The sequence below is a fragment of the Bombina bombina genome, chromosome 2, assembly GCF_027579735.1.
Source record: "Bombina bombina isolate aBomBom1 chromosome 2, aBomBom1.pri, whole genome shotgun sequence".
NCBI classification, from domain to species: Eukaryota; Metazoa; Chordata; class Amphibia; order Anura; family Bombinatoridae; genus Bombina; species Bombina bombina.
The window spans coordinates 352143550-352159300 of NC_069500.1; the positions used below are offsets into that span (position 1 = coordinate 352143550).

The 15751-nt window shown below is 38.9% G+C and overlaps 1 protein-coding gene across 1 annotated transcript in view; it reads left to right on the forward strand.

Moving 5' to 3' along the window:
* The first annotated feature begins 915 nt into the window (after positions 1–915).
* LOC128646952 (P2X purinoceptor 7-like) overlaps positions 916–15751 on the forward strand; it is a 730384-nt gene continuing 715548 nt past the window's right edge. The window contains exons 1-3 of the mRNA XM_053699762.1: positions 916–990; positions 2008–2111; positions 5288–5420. Coding sequence (XP_053555737.1) covers positions 916–990; positions 2008–2111; positions 5288–5420 — 312 coding nt within the window. The remainder of the gene's footprint in view (positions 991–2007; positions 2112–5287; positions 5421–15751) is intronic.

Here is a 15751-nt window from a genome sequence, read left to right on the forward strand (position 1 = left end):
ATCATTGAAACTCCACGAGGTGAGATCTTGCATGGAGCCCCAGACGGAGGGAGATTGACAGTTATGTTTTGTTTCTTCCATTTGCGAATAATCGCACCAACTGTTGTCACTTTTCACCAAGCTGCTTGGCAATGGTCTTGTTGCCCATTCCAGCCTTGTGTAGGTCTACAATCTTTTCCCTGACATACTAGGAAAGCTCTTTAGTCTTGGCCATGGTGGAGAGTTTGGAATCTGATTGATTGATTGCTTCTGTGGACAGTTGTCTTTTATACAGGTAACAAGCTGAGATTAGGAGCACTCCCTTTTAAGAGAGTGCTCCTAATTATCTCCATTGTTACACATATGTCTATACATATAAATCCATGTTTCTCTATGTATGTGTACGTATCTCAATGTAAAATCCCTTCGTCTGCTTTTTTTTCCTAACACTCGAGATCTCGTTTCTTTGAGCCCTTATAACTTTTGTGTGCAATATTTTTTTTTAAATAATTTTAATAGACAGTGTTAATATGAGTGTAACTGTACTATGTAATGTATTTGTGAAGTATTTTGTGAAACTTTTGTGTTGCGCAAAACTGTTAACTAAAGCTCTTTGAGCGCGAATTGTTGCGTAAAATGCGGCCTTCATCCATCTTCAGCTCTTCAACACATAGGTCCTCTTCATGCGGTCACCAGCTGCACACTGAATTTTTAATAAAAATGGTACCCTTGCATTCCTATTGGCTGATTTTCATGTTCAAATTCAAATCAGCCAATAGAAAAAGCTTTCATTCTATTGGCTGATTTGACTTTGAACATGAAAATCAGTCAATAGGAATGTAAGGGTACCCCTATATAAAAGGGGTACCTTTTATTCAAAATTCAATGTGCGGCTGGTGACCGCATGAAGAGGACCTCCGTGTTGAGGATCCAAAGATGGATGAAGACCGTCGCATATGGATGAAGATAGATATTGACCGATTGAAGATTGGAGCGCTGCCATCATCTTTGGTGAGTACCATCTTGGGATTTAGTGTTAGGTTGTTGTTTTTTTATAGGGTTTTTTTTTAGATTAGGGAATTTTTTTTTTACCTCTGGGCAGCAAAAGAGCTAAATGCCCTAATGTAATATGTCTTTTGTTTTTTTTTAAGTAATGTTAGGTTTTTAGTTTTTAACAGAAATGTTAGTTGTTTTTTTACTGTAATGTTATTATTTTTTTTTGTTTTGTGTAATGTTAGTTTTTTTTTTAAATAGTAATGGTAGGTTTATTTTTTTTTTTAAAAAAAGGTTAGATTTTTAAAATTTTTCAGTTAAGTTTTTAATTTTTTCAAAGGTATTTAGTTTTTTTTGGCTGGCGGTTTATGGGTTAATAGTGTTAAACGTTTTTAAACGATTTTATACTGGATTTTTATATCAGTATCTGGGCATATTCTTTTTTATAGTAGTGTCTATTACATGCAGTTATGAAAATGGGTGTATACTGGTGCTTTAAACTGTTGCAGAGTCAAATAACAAGCAAAAGTCATAAATAAAATCTTTCCAAACAAAAGCTTAAACAGAAGTGCAGTCAGGGGAAGCAGAAGTCAAACCAGTAATCCAATAGTAATTGCCAGAATAAAAGCTATCAATTCAATACACAAGCAACCACATGCTACAAACACAGATAAAGATTACTGCAAGTAAAGCCTAATTTATCTTCTAAACCTCCTTACAGGTATGTACACCTAACTGCAGTAGAGAGAGAAATCACCCTTTTAACCAAATGCCTATAATGACACCTACTGTCAACTTCTGAAACACAGCCATCCAGTACTTCACAACGCAAATATCCCAATGTTTCGTAAGAGATGACGAGTCACAAATTTGTTAGTCTCTCAAAAGCGCCTAAGGTTCATACCCTCCACACACCTCACCTCCATGAGCAGATGTGGGGGTCACTGAAGCTTCTCCAGGTTGAGTACTTATGATCACTTCTTTAGACTAGAAAGCATGCTGAATTAAAAGTCAGTTTGCTTCTACATTTTCTAGGCTTTTAGGTTCCCCTCTTTACACTCCTTGTACTTCTGCATCTCCTTCATTGGGGGACTTTACCTCTTTCCCCAGCAACCTTCTACTGGACAACATTGGGTAAAGTAACTTGGCAGACTTGTTTGACTGAATGGGTCTTTATTTATGTATGGAATGTTTATCTTGTCATTTAACCCTTTCTTTATTATTGTTGCATTTTGCATTTTTTGTCTTTAATGCTCTGATATATCATCCCATATGTTGTCTAGTTTAAACTCAGACTAGCATTTCCACTCTACCTTACTCTAGGCTGTTGAGAAGTGTTCCATCTTTTTGCTGTGCAAGTTCCATAATTCCCACACTGTAGATGTGTTAGTTATTAATTATGTTCTCATGTTTGAAATAATGTGGCAGCAAGTGGTAAAAGTAATCAACTTACTTTATTACAAATATTAAAATCAAGCAACGCGTTTCTCAGCCACTAGTGGCTGTTTCATGAGGCTTATTAAAAACAGGTAACAAACACTTGCTATATATGCCATACAAACAAATTAAACTAATTGGCAACTCCTGTTAAGGGAGTTACCTGAAGAAACACTCAGGTGAATGGTGACCAATCAGAAGGAGTCACATGCTGTGACATCACCATGTAAACATTGCAATAGTGATTAGATCAATGACAGATCAAAATATTACACTAATACTATGTTACACAATGTGTTCACAAACATAAAGGTTCAATCTTAAAAATATGCTAACAATGTTTAAACGGCTAACATCTGATTAATAAAAATTAAAAAATAAAAACCATTAAAACTTTTCCACATTGAATCTGCCCATATGCGTTCTTGGGGCATGAGATGACAATTAGGTGAACATAAACATGTGTCTGTGTGAAAATCTAAACCCAATCATCTCAGGTAGTAGTGGTAATACAGTATAAGATAGCTCATAAGCGTTGTCTAGGTTGTTAATTTATAAATGTACACAATCCAGCCTTCTCATCTAAAAGCGGATTCACATAATCTAACAGCACACTTGTGCTTAATCATAAGACACAATATAGATTTTCACACAGACACATGTTTATGCTTACCTAATTGTCATCTCATGCCCCAAGAACGCAACAGATTCTGCAGCGCTATAAACATAGGCGGTATACAAGTTAACATTTATAGGTATCAAATGGGTAGAGGGCCCTGCTGAGAGTTGTACTGTTGTCAGCTTTTATGAAGGTGATCTAAAAACAGCTGGGCTTATAGACTTACATTCTAAGGGGTGGGGCATTGCCCTAAAACGATCAGCTCTTTTACTTAAAAAAAACCCAAACTAACCACCAAATATTACAATCCCCCCACAAACCCATTTTTGTGCCCCAAAAGCTTAACCTATTGTATGCCACAAAGTGTTACAATTGCAGTCATTTTTGTGCCCCAAAAGCTATATAAGCAGTGGAGATGTAATATTAACCTTTATGGTTCCGTTGCCAGTGTAACACTTTGTGGCATACAATAGGTTAACCTTTTGGGGCACAAACTTGGCTGCAAAAGCACTGCAGTGAAAATACAATGTGGTAATGTTGGCATTAATGTAATGTAACCAGGGCAATTTGATTCAGCAGCTGCCCGGTGTTCTATCAGTGGAGGTAACTTTAGTGTGCGCGGCCGTTGTTCTATAAGAAGAGCAAATGTGCCAGGTTGGGACGTAGTTGCTTTGGAATGCGACTACGATGAGGAGCTCATGCGCAGTATGGATTTGTTATCAGGCAGCTGATGAAATGTCACTTACGTTCGCTAGTCTGATGAATTCCCTCTTCTGACAGAACACCGGCTCCTGAGCCTGTATGCATGCTTTTCAGAAAAAGATAGCAAAAGTACAAAGAAAAATTGATAACAGAAGTAAATTAGAAAGTAGTTTATACTTGCATCCTCTATCTGAATCATTAAAGAGAAATGTTGGGTTTCATTTCCCTTTAAATATTAAAGGTGTATCAAAAGATTTGAGATATTAGACATTCTGTTAGTACTATCAAAGATTTGGATTACTTCAATACCAATCCCGATAACATAGCATATTACAAATCTGCAAACTAACCCTGAGTGCACTGATAGGTATCCAACCAAGCACAACGATCTACACATCTGTAACATTACCTAATATAGGTCCCGGATCACTATACTATTTACTAGCTGTGACCTTACACGGATAATATAAACTTGTGGGTGTAGACAAAATTTGATAACTACATAGCCCCCTTGAACTACAGCAGACCTGTACAGATTTATAATTTGTATCTCTGTGATACAAATACCGACTCTTATACACCACAAATCCATATATCAGACCTGACACAATGTTATATACATTTATTCCTTGACTATAGAAGGTGATCTAAATGTGGTTTTAAAATAATTTCCTAATTTTACTAGTTATTTAATAAAAGTTATGTTTTAACTTAGTTTCACAAGTTTATTCATTACATGCTGTCTTAATATACTAGACTTACAAGCTTTAAACCTTGAGTGCTACTATGTGTATTCTTATAAAGAACCAGTCTCTCTTTGTTCTTTAAAAAGTATAAATGTTCAAATACACTAGCACCTTTACCCGCTAATAATAATACAAATACAGAATCTCTGTTTTGTAATAAAGGTAATTTACTGAGGTATATTGTTTACCTCACAGTAGTGCCATTGGTTGTTCTTTTTTGTTTTGTATCAAAATACATGGCTGTGTAAATATCTAAGGCGTTACAGTTGCACAGGAAATTAGGGATGGGTTTATTCTATTGAAAGTCAGTTTGTCTCAGATTTGCAAGTTACTTTCAGTTTAGTAGCTAAAATTAAGAGCAAGGTACGGCAGGTCTCACTATGGCTTCATGTTGTTTCAAGCAGATAGAATCATCCCTTTGTACATATACAACAAATAAAGAAGTCCGCATTGAAAACTTCTGGCTTGGATTTTGGAAATGGTGTTGCTATGCAGCACTAGTAGTCGTCTTTCTGTGAGTAAAGATTAAAATACCTTTGTTTTAAGTTCACTTTCTTAATATTGCTTTGTCAATCTTTCCCTTTTTTAATTTGTTTTTTTTTGATAGTTACATCCAGCTATTGAAACAGTTTTGTTTTGTTTTGCTTCAGAATGAACAGATAGGATAGATTATTGTGTAAATAGTATTTCCTTTTATTCTGCTGTGATTTCCATAAACAGAATTGCATAGCTTAAGTTTGTGTTTTGTTTGTCTGTGTTTTGTTTGTTTGGCAAAGCCAAACGTTTCACTATTTTTATTTTTTTCTTACAGTTGCTTTATGTTTAAAGACAAGGGCTACCAGAAAAAAGATAATGCTATCAGTTCAGTTGACACAAACGTTAAAGGAGTTCTTTATGCTGATTCGAGGATTTGGGACACAACAGAACATTCATTTCCCTACCCAGTAAGTTGGTTTTAAATGAGCAACTATATTTTCATCTGTATCTCATAAAATACTGAGAATCTTTATACACAATCAGACACACATACAAATACCTTGTTAATGGGACATTGAACACTTTGAGAGATTGTAAATATAAAGGGCTAGATTACAACTGGAGCACTATCGTTAGCGCTAGGCGCGTAAACGGGATCTTGAGATCTGGGTATTCTTTACATTCAAATCCATATTACAAGTAGAGTGCTATTAAAATTACCACAAATTTGTTTGCACAAACTCGTGGTAATTTGAGGTTGTATTAAAAGTTGAAAGTAAATGCGATCCTGCAAGTGCAATCACATTTACCAATTTTACTCGACTTTAAAGGTTGAGTAAAAAGTTTGTCCAGATGAAACGGTTACACTAAACACACTATTAACCCCTAAACCGCCATCCCCCCACATCGCAAACTACGTACAATACTATTAACCCCTAAACCATCATCCCTCCACATCTAAATAAACTATAAACCCCTAAACCACCATACCCCCACAACGCAAAGCCTAAACTACACTATTATCCCCTAAACCGCCAGCTCCCCAAAACGCAAAGTAATAAACTAACATCTAAACCCCCTAACCTAAAACCCCCTAACTTAACCCAAATTAAAATACCCCTAAATTTACAAAACAATTCTAACTAACTTAAAAAAAAAAATTACCTGTAAATTTAAATAAAAACCTAATTTTACCTTTTAAAATAAAAAAACCTAACATTACTAAAATTAAAAAAACTAACATTACAAAAAACAAACTAACATTATAACAAATAAAAAAACCTAACATTACAAAAAACAAACTAACATCACAAAAAAACCTAACATTACAGAAAAATAAGATAATAAAAAAGCCCAATTATAAAACTAAACTACCAATAGCCCTTAAAACCACTAACCCCTCTAACATTAGACCTCCCACCACCCCAAAATGAAAAAAAAAAAGTCCTGAAAAGTACATTTGGATGGGCATTGCCCTTAAAATGGCATTCATCTCTTTTGCTGCCCATAAAAAATAATATTCTTAAAAAAAAACACCCCAAAAAACCCCCAAAAAACTAACACTAACCCCATAAAGGTACTCACCGATAATGATGATGCCAGTGGCAGTCGATCTTCATCCAGGTGGCGGATAATCTTCTTCATCCAGGCGGTGGTCTGTCTTCTTTATCCAGGCAGTGGTCCATCTTTATCGAGATGGCGGTGGAAGCGGCAGTGGTCTTCATCTTGCAAGCTTCAACACGGAGGTCCTCTTTATATGGTCTCCAGCCGCACACTAAATAATGAATGCAAGGTACCCCTTTTATGTGAGGGTTCCCTTGCAATACTATTGGCCGATTTGAATCTTCAAATTCACATCAGCCAATAGAATGAAAGGAAAGTATCTATTACAAATTTGCTCTAATACCTTCAGTAGTCGTTTTCAAAATGATCCCACAATATTTACTGTCAAAAGTGGGTGTATTTCTAAACCCATGTGCTGGGCAACCTGGGTTCTAGCTAGCCCATAACAGCACCGTATTCACGCATGTGCACTTAATAATAATATTCTAGCACATGCGCAATATGTTTATTGTGCAAGAAGACAAACTGAAGATTGTCATAGAGCCCATGATAAGGGAGCAAAGCAAACAATACACCAGTGCCCAATAGTTTTCATTACATTCAGTTATATCATTGTGTATATAAATATATAATTACATTTATTTGAATAACTGACTGTAAATCTGCACAAACTATACAGTTACTAGAGTCTGTGCATAAAGTATGATGACCAGCAGTGCAGTGATACCGGGGTATGCACACTGTATGAATGCAGGAGTGTAACTGACCAGTGTATATAATACTAATGACCAGAAGTGGGGTGATACCGGGGTATGCACACTGTATGAATGCAGGAGTGTAACTGACCAGTGTATATAATACTAATGACCAGCAGTGGGGTGATACCAGGATATGCACACTGTATGAATGCAGGAGTGTAACTCACCAGTGTATATAATACTAATTACCAGCAGTGGGGTGATACTGGGGTATGCTCACTGTATGAATGCAGGAGTGTAACTGACCAGTGTTACAGTATATATAATAGTAATGACCAGCAGCGGGGTGATACCAGGGTATGCTTACTGTATGAATGCAGGAGTGTAACTGACAAGTGTATATTATAGTAATAACAAGCAGTGGGGTGATACCAGGGTATGCTCACTGTATGAATGCAGCAGTGACGTGCGGTGAAGTCAGAGGCTGTGAGGCACTAGATGTAATACACCGAAGAAACACATATACCGCGGGCCTAAAGTAGCCCCAACAGGGCAGGTTTTAATTGCAGCTGAACCCATGCACAGGTGAAATAATCAGCTGATGGGTGAGAGCAAGTCAGTAACCATGGTTACTGATCAGCTGATTACTTCACCTGTGCACTGATTCAGCTATAAAAACCTGGCCTGTTGGGGGTACTTGAGGACTATGGTTGAGAAACTAAAGCACCAGCTCATCTGAAATGTGTCGTTTACTTGGAGAATAAAGCACACATACTCTGCTTACTGACACACACACTGCACACACACTCTGCAAAGGATTAAAGGGACAGTCTACACCAGAATATTTATTGTTTTAAACGATAGATAATCCCTTTATAACCCATTCCCTAGTTTTGCATAGCCAACACAGTTATACTAATATACTTTTTACCTCTGTGATTAACTTGTATCTAAGCCTCTGCAGACTGCCCCCTTATCTCAGTGCTTTTTACAGACTTGCATTTTAGCCAATCAGTGCTGGCTCCTAGGAACTCCATGTGTGTGAGCACAGTGTTATCTATATGAAACACATGAACTAACACCCTCTAGTGGTGGAAAACTGTCAAAATGCCCTAAGCTAAGAGGCAGCCTTCAAGGGCTTAGAAATTAGCATATGAACCTCCTAGGTTTAGCTTTCATCTAAGAATACCAAGAGAACAAAGCAAAATTGGTGATAAAAGTAAATTGGAAAATTGTTTAAAATAACATGCACTATCTAAATAATGAAAGTTTGTTTTGGATTACACTGTCCCTTTAAGTTGGGACAAACTGCAGTAACAAATAACACAGCTGCTACTACAATCCTCAATCAGGTGCTCTCCAAAGTGGCCATGTCTCAGTCACTTTTTAATCTGCTGAAACATGGGCATGCTGGAGTACCATCTCTTGGACCCACTGTGAATAATACCACCAGGTTTCCTTCAAGTGGAATACTATTTTCTCCTCAAAGTTCAAACGCACAAAAATACAAACCAAAGCTCTTTGCCACCATTTGGGAAAGGTATGATGAGCACTAACAAGACCGGATCCTTGTGTGTTTGATCATGTTTATTATTACCATAATGACCATCAGGAGTTGTCCCTGAATTGTGCACACCTCCAGTGAAGAGAATGATGTCCAGTCCCAGACAGATACAGAGCAGACTGGGCATCATCTCTTCACTGGAGGTGTGCAAAATTCAGGGACAACTCCTGATGGTCATTATGGCCATAATAAACATGATCAAACACACATTTTTATAAAGGATTACTATGATTCACATGGACAACATCATGTCATGAACCAAAAGGAAGACTTTCCAAACACAGCCCCAAACAGTCACTGGGAATCATCTCAAATATGGCACTCATCTGGTCAGCATTATGAGACTAGAAATGAGTTGTAATTGTATTATCCAGAGGAACTAACTACTGACAACAGAATTATTGTACATATGTGGAATAGCTGCAGTTTTATTTAATGTATGCTTCCCTCACTCTAATCAATATAGTACAACTCCCTTCCTTTAATTCTTAAACTAACAGGTTTACTTTGGGGAGGCATAAATTGTAATCACAAGCAATTATTTCCCCATTTGTATGTTTTCCTCAACAGAATAATGGTGCTCTCGGACTCAATTTGTTTGAAACTCATCCTTTAATGATGCTTTTTATTTGTGAATTACCAACCTGTAGCCCCTTTACTAATGTTCCCCTATGTATGCCAAGGTCCAGTATCAGCAGGCTTTTTTTTTATCAGGGTTAGTGGAAGGGAGGGGGGGGGGGGAGTGGGTGGAGAGAGATGAAGGGGGGAGAGAGACACAGGGGAGGGGGAGAGAGACACAGAGGAGGGAGGGGGGAGAGAGACACGGGGGAGAGAGACACGGGGGAGGGAGGGGGGAAAGAGAGAAACACAGGGGAGGGAGGGGGAGAGAGAGAGACACAGGGGAGGGAGGGGGGAGAGAAAGACACAGTTAGTAAACTTGCATTTGAGCAATAGGTAAACATGCAGGTGAGCAGTTAATAAACATGCAGGTGAGCGATAAGTAAACATGCAGTTGAGCAGTAAGTAAACATGCAGTTGAGCGATAAGTAAACATGCAGGTTAGCAGTTAGTAAACATGCAGGTGAGCAATAAGTAAACATGCAGGTGAGCAGTTAGTAAACATGCAGGTGAGCAGTAAGTAAACATGCAGTTGAGCAGTAAGTAAACATGCAGTTGAGCAGTAAGTAAACATGCAGGTGAGCAATAAGTAAACATGCAGTTGAGCAGTAAGTAAACATGCAGTTGAGCAGTAAGTAAACATGCAGGTGAGCAATAAGTAAACATGCAGGTGAGCAATAAGTAAACATGCAGGTGAGCAGTTAATAAACCTGCAGGTGAGCAATAAGTAAACATGCAGGTCAGCAGTAAGTAAACATGCAGGTGAGCAATAAGTAAACATGCAGGTGAGCAGTTAGTAAACATGCAGGTGAGCAGTAAGTAAACATGCAGTTGAGCAGTAAGTAAACATGCAGTTGAGCAGTAAGTAAACATGCAGGTGAGCGATAAGTAAACATGCAGGTGAGCAGTTAATAAACCTGCAGGTGAGCAGTTAGTAAACATTCAGGTCAGCAATAAGTAAACATGCAGGTCAGCAGTAAGTAAACATGCAGGTGAGCAGGTAGTAAACTTGCAGGTGAGCAGTTAGTAAACATGCAGGTTATCAGTAAGTAAACATGCAGGAAAGCAGTTAGTAAACATGCAGGTGATCAATAAGTAAACATGCAGGTGAGCAGTTAGTAAACATGCAGTTGAGCAGTAAGTAAACATGTAGGTGAGCGATAAGTAAACATGCAGGTCAGCAGTTAATAAACCTGCAGGTGAGCAGTTAGTAAACATTCAGGTCAGCAATAAGTAAACATGCAGGTGAGCAGTAAGTAAACATGCAGGTGAGCAGCTAGTAAACTTGCAGGTGAGCAGTTAGTAAACATGCAGGTGATCAGTAAGTAAACATGCAGGTAAGAAGTTAGTAAACATGCAGGTGAGCAATAAGTAAACATGCAGGTGAGCAGTTAGTAAACATGCAGATAAGCAGTAAGTAAACATACAGGTAGGCAGCTAGTAAACATGCAGGTGAGCAGTTAGTAAACATGCAGGTGAGCAGTAAGTAAACATGCAGATGAGCAGTAAGTAAACATACAGGTAGGCAGCTAGTAAACATGCAGGTGAGCAGTTAGTAAACATGCAGCTGAGCAGTTAGTAAACATGCAGGTGAGCAGTTAGTAAACATGCAGGTGAGCAATTAGTAAACATGCAGGTAGGCAACTAGTAAACATGCTGGTGAGCAGTAAGTAAACATGCAGGTAGGCAGCTAATAAACATGCAGGTGAGCAGTTAGTAAACATGCATGCAGGTGAGCAGTTAGTAAACATGGAGGTTAGCAGTTAGTAAACATGCAGGTGAGCAGCTAGGAAACATACAGGTAGGCAGCTAATAAACATGGAGGTGAGCGATAAGTAAACATGCAGGTGAGCAGTTATTAAACATGCAGTTGAGCAGTTAGTAAACATGCAGGTGAGCGATAAGTAAACATGCAGGTGAGCAGTTAATAAACATGCAGTTGAGCAGTTAGTAAACATGCAGATAAGCAATAAGTAAACATGCAGGTGAGCAATTAGTAAACCTGCAGGTGAAGAGTTAGTAAACATGCAGGTTAGCAATAAGTAAACATGCAGGTGAGCAGTTAGTAAACATGCAGATGAGCAGCTAGTAAACATGCAGGTGAGCAGTTAGTAAACATACAGGTGAGCAGTTAGTAAACATGCAGGTGAATGATAATTAAACATGCAGGTAAGGAGTTAGTAAGCATGCAGATGAGCAGTTAGTAAACATGCAGGTGATCAATTAGTAAACATGCAGGTGAGCAGTTAGTAAATGTGCAGGTGAGCAGTTAGTAAACATGCAGGTGAGCAGTTAATAAACATGCTGTTGAGCAGTTAGTAAACATGTAGGTGAGTGGTTAATAAACATGCAGGTAAGCAATAAGTAAACATGCAGGTGAGCAATTAGTAAACATTAAGGTGAGCAGTTAGTAAACATGCAGGTGAGCAGCTAGTAAACATGCAGGTGAGCAGTTAGTAAACATGCAGGTAGGCAGTTAGTAAACATGCAGGTCAGCAATAAGTAAACATTAAGGTGAGCAGTTAGTAAACATGCAGGTGAGCAGCTAGTAAACATGCAGGTGAGCAGTTAGTAAACATGCAGGTAGGCAGCTAGTAAACATGCAGGTAAGCAGTTAGTAAACATATAGGTGAGCAGTTCGTAAACATGAGTTCGATGAGCAGCTAGGAAACATGCAGGTAGACAGCTAGTAAACATGCAGGTGAGCAGTAAGTAAACATGCAGGTGAGCAGTAAGTAAACATTCAGTTGAGCAGTTAGTAAACATGCAGGTAGGTAGCTAGTAAACATGCAGGTGAGCAGTTAGTAAACATGCAGGTGAGCAGTTAGTAAACATGCAGGTAAGCAGCTAGTAAGCATGCAGGTGAGCAGTTAGTAAACATGCAGATGAGCAATAAGTAAACATGCAGGTGAGCAGTTAGTAAACATGCAGGTGAGCAGTTAGTAAACATGCAGGTAAGCAGCTAGTAAGCATGCAGGTGAGCAGTTAGTAAACATGCAGATGAGCAATAAGTAAACATTCAGGTGAGCAGTTAGTAAACATGCAGGTGAGCAGTTAGTAAACATGCAGGTAAGCAGCTAGTAAGCATGCAGGTGAGCAGTTAGTAAACATGCAGGTAAGCAGCTAGTAAGCATGCAGATGAGCAATAAGTAAACATGCAGGTGAGCAATAAGTAAACATGCAGGTGAGCAGTTAGTAAACATGCAGGGGAACAGTTAGTAAACATGCAGGTGAGCAGATAGTAAACATGCAGGTGAGCAGATAGTAAACATGCAGGTGAGCAGTTAGTAAACATGCAGGTGAGCAGCTAGTAAACATGCAGGCGAGCAGTTAGTAAACATACAGGTGAGCAGTTTGTAAACATGCAGATGAGCAGCTAGAAAAAAATGCAGGTAGGCAGTTAGTATACATGCAGGTGAGCAGTAAGTAAACATGCAGGTGAGCAGTTAGTAAACATGCAGGTGAGCAGTAAGTAAGCATGCAGTTGAGCAGCTAGTAAACATGCAGGTAGGTAGCTAGTAAACATACAGGTGAGCAGTTAGTAAACATGCATGTGAGCAGTTAGTAAACATGCAGGTGAGCAGTTAGTAAATATGCAGGTAAGCAGCTAGTAAGCATGCAGGTGAGCAGTTAGTAAACATGCAGATGAGCAATAAGTAAACATGCAGGTGAGCAGTTAGTAAACATGCAGATGAGCAGTTAGTAAACATGCAGGTAAGCAGCTAGTAAGCATGCAGGTGAGCAGATAGTAAACATGCAGATGAGCAATAAGTAAACATGCAGGTGAGCAGTTAGTAAACATGCAGATGAGCAGTTAGTAAACATGCAGGTAAGCAGCTAGTAAGCATGCAGGTGAGCAGTTAGTAAACATGCAGATAAGCAATAAGTAAACATGCAGGTGAGCAATTAGTAAACCTGCAGGTGAAGAGTTAGTAAACATGCAGGTTAGCAATAAGTAAACATGCAGGTGAGCAGTTAGTAAACATGCAGATGAGCAGCTAGTAAACATGCAGGTGAGCAGTTAGTAAACATACAGGTGAGCAGTAAGTTAACACGCAGGTGAACGATAATTAAACATGCAGGTTAGGAGTTAGTAAGCATACAGATGAGCAGTTAGTAAACATGCAGGTGAGCAATTAGTAAACCTGCAGGTGAGCAGTTAGTAAACGTGCAGGTGAGCAATAAGTAAACATGCAGGTGAGCAGTTAATAAACATGCTGTTGAGCAGTTAGTAAACATGTAGGTGAGTGGTTAATAAACATGCAGGTAAGCGATAAGTAAACATGCAGGTGAGCAATTAGTAAACCTGCAGGTGAGCAGTTAGTAAACATGCAGGTCAGCAATAAGTAAACATTAAGGTGAGCAGTTAGTAAACATGCAGGTGAGCAGCTAGTAAACATGCAGGTGAGCAGTTAGTAAACATGCAGGTGAGCAGCTAGTAAACATGCAGGTAAGCAGTTAGTAAACATACAGGTGAACAGTTCATAAACATGCAGATGAGCAGCTAGGAAACATGCAGGTAGGCAGCTAGTAAACATGCAGGTGAGCAATAAGTAAACATGCAGGTGAGCAGTTAGTAAACATGCAGGTGAGCAGTAAGTAAACATGCAGTTGAGCAGTTAGTAAACATGCAGGTAGGTAGCTAGTAAACATGCAGATGAGCAGTTAGTAAACATGCAGGTGATCAGTTAGTAAACATGCAGGTGAGCAGTAAGTAAACATGCAGGTGAGCAGTTAGTAAACATGCAGGTGAGCAGTTAGTAAACATGCAGGTAAGCAGCTAGTAAGCATGCAGGTGAGCAGTTAGTAAACATGCAGATGAGCAATAAGTAAACATGCAGGTGAGCAGTTAGTAAACATGCAGGTGAGCAGTTAGTAAATTTGCAGGTGAGCCTTAGTAAACATGCAGGTAAGCAGCTAGTAAGCATGCAGGTGAGCAGTTAGTAAACATGCAGATGAGCAAAAAGTAAACATGCAGGTGAGCAATAAGTAAACATGCAGATGAGCAGTTAGTAAACATGCAGGTGAACAGTTAGTAAACATGCAGGTGATCAGCTAGTAAACATGCAGGTGAGCAGTTAGTAAACATGCAGATGAGCAATAAGTAAACATGCAGGTGAGCAGTTAGTAAACATGCAGGTGAGCAGTTAGTAAACATGCAGGTAAGCAGCTACTAAGCATGCAGGTGAGCAGTTAGTAAACATGCAGATGAGCAATAAGTAAACATTCAGGTGAGCAGTTAGTAAACATGCAGGTGAGCAGTTAGTAAACATGCAGGTAAGCAGCTAGTAAGCATGCAGGTGAGCAGTTAGTAAACATGCAGATGAGCAATAAGTAAACATGCAGGTAGCAATAAGTAAACATGCAGGTGAGCAGTTAGTAAACATGCAGGTGAACAGTTAGTAAACATGCAGGTGAGCAGATAGTAAACATGCAAGTGAGCAGCTAGTAAACATGCAGGTGAGCAGTTAGTAAACATGCAGGTGAGCAGCTAGTAAACATGCAGGTGAGCAGTTAGTAAACATACAGGTGAGCAGTTTGTAAACATGCAGATGAGCAGCTAGAAAAAAAATGCAGGTAGGCAGATAGTATACATGCAGGTGAACAGTAAGTAAACATGCAGGTGAGCAGTTAGTAAACATGCAGGTGAGCAGTAAGTAAACATGCAGTTGAGCAGCTAGTAAACATGCAGGTAGGTAGCTAGTAAACATGCAGGTGAGCAGTTAGTAAACATGCATGTGAGCAGTTAGTAAACATGCAGATGAGCAGTTAGTAAATATGCAGGTAAGCAGCTAGTAAGCATGCAGGTGAGCAGTTAGTAAACATGCAGATGAGCAATAAGTAAACATGCAGGTGAGCAGTTAGTAAACATGCAGATGAGCAGTTAGTAAACATGCAGGTAAGCAGCTAGTAAGCATGCAGGTGAGCAGTTAGTAAACATGCAGATGAGCAATAAGTAAACATGCAGGTGAGCAATTAGTAAACCTGCAGGTGAAGAGTTAGTAAACATGCAGGTTAGCAATAAGTAAACATGCAGGTGAGCAGTTAGTAAACATGCAGATGAGCAGCTAGTAAACATGCAGGTGAGCAGTTAGTAAACATACAGGTGAGCAGTTAGTAGACATGCAGGTGAGCAGTTAGTAAACATGCAGGTAAGCAGCTAGTAAGCATGCAGGTGAGCAGTTAGTAAACATGCAGATGAGCAATAAGTAAACATGCAGGTGAGCAGTTAGTAAACGTGCAGGTGAGCAGTTAGTAAACATGCAGGTGAGCAATAAGTAAACATGCAGGTGAGCAGTTAATAAACATGCTGTTGAGCAGTTAGTAAACATGTAGGTGAGCAGTTAGTAAACAT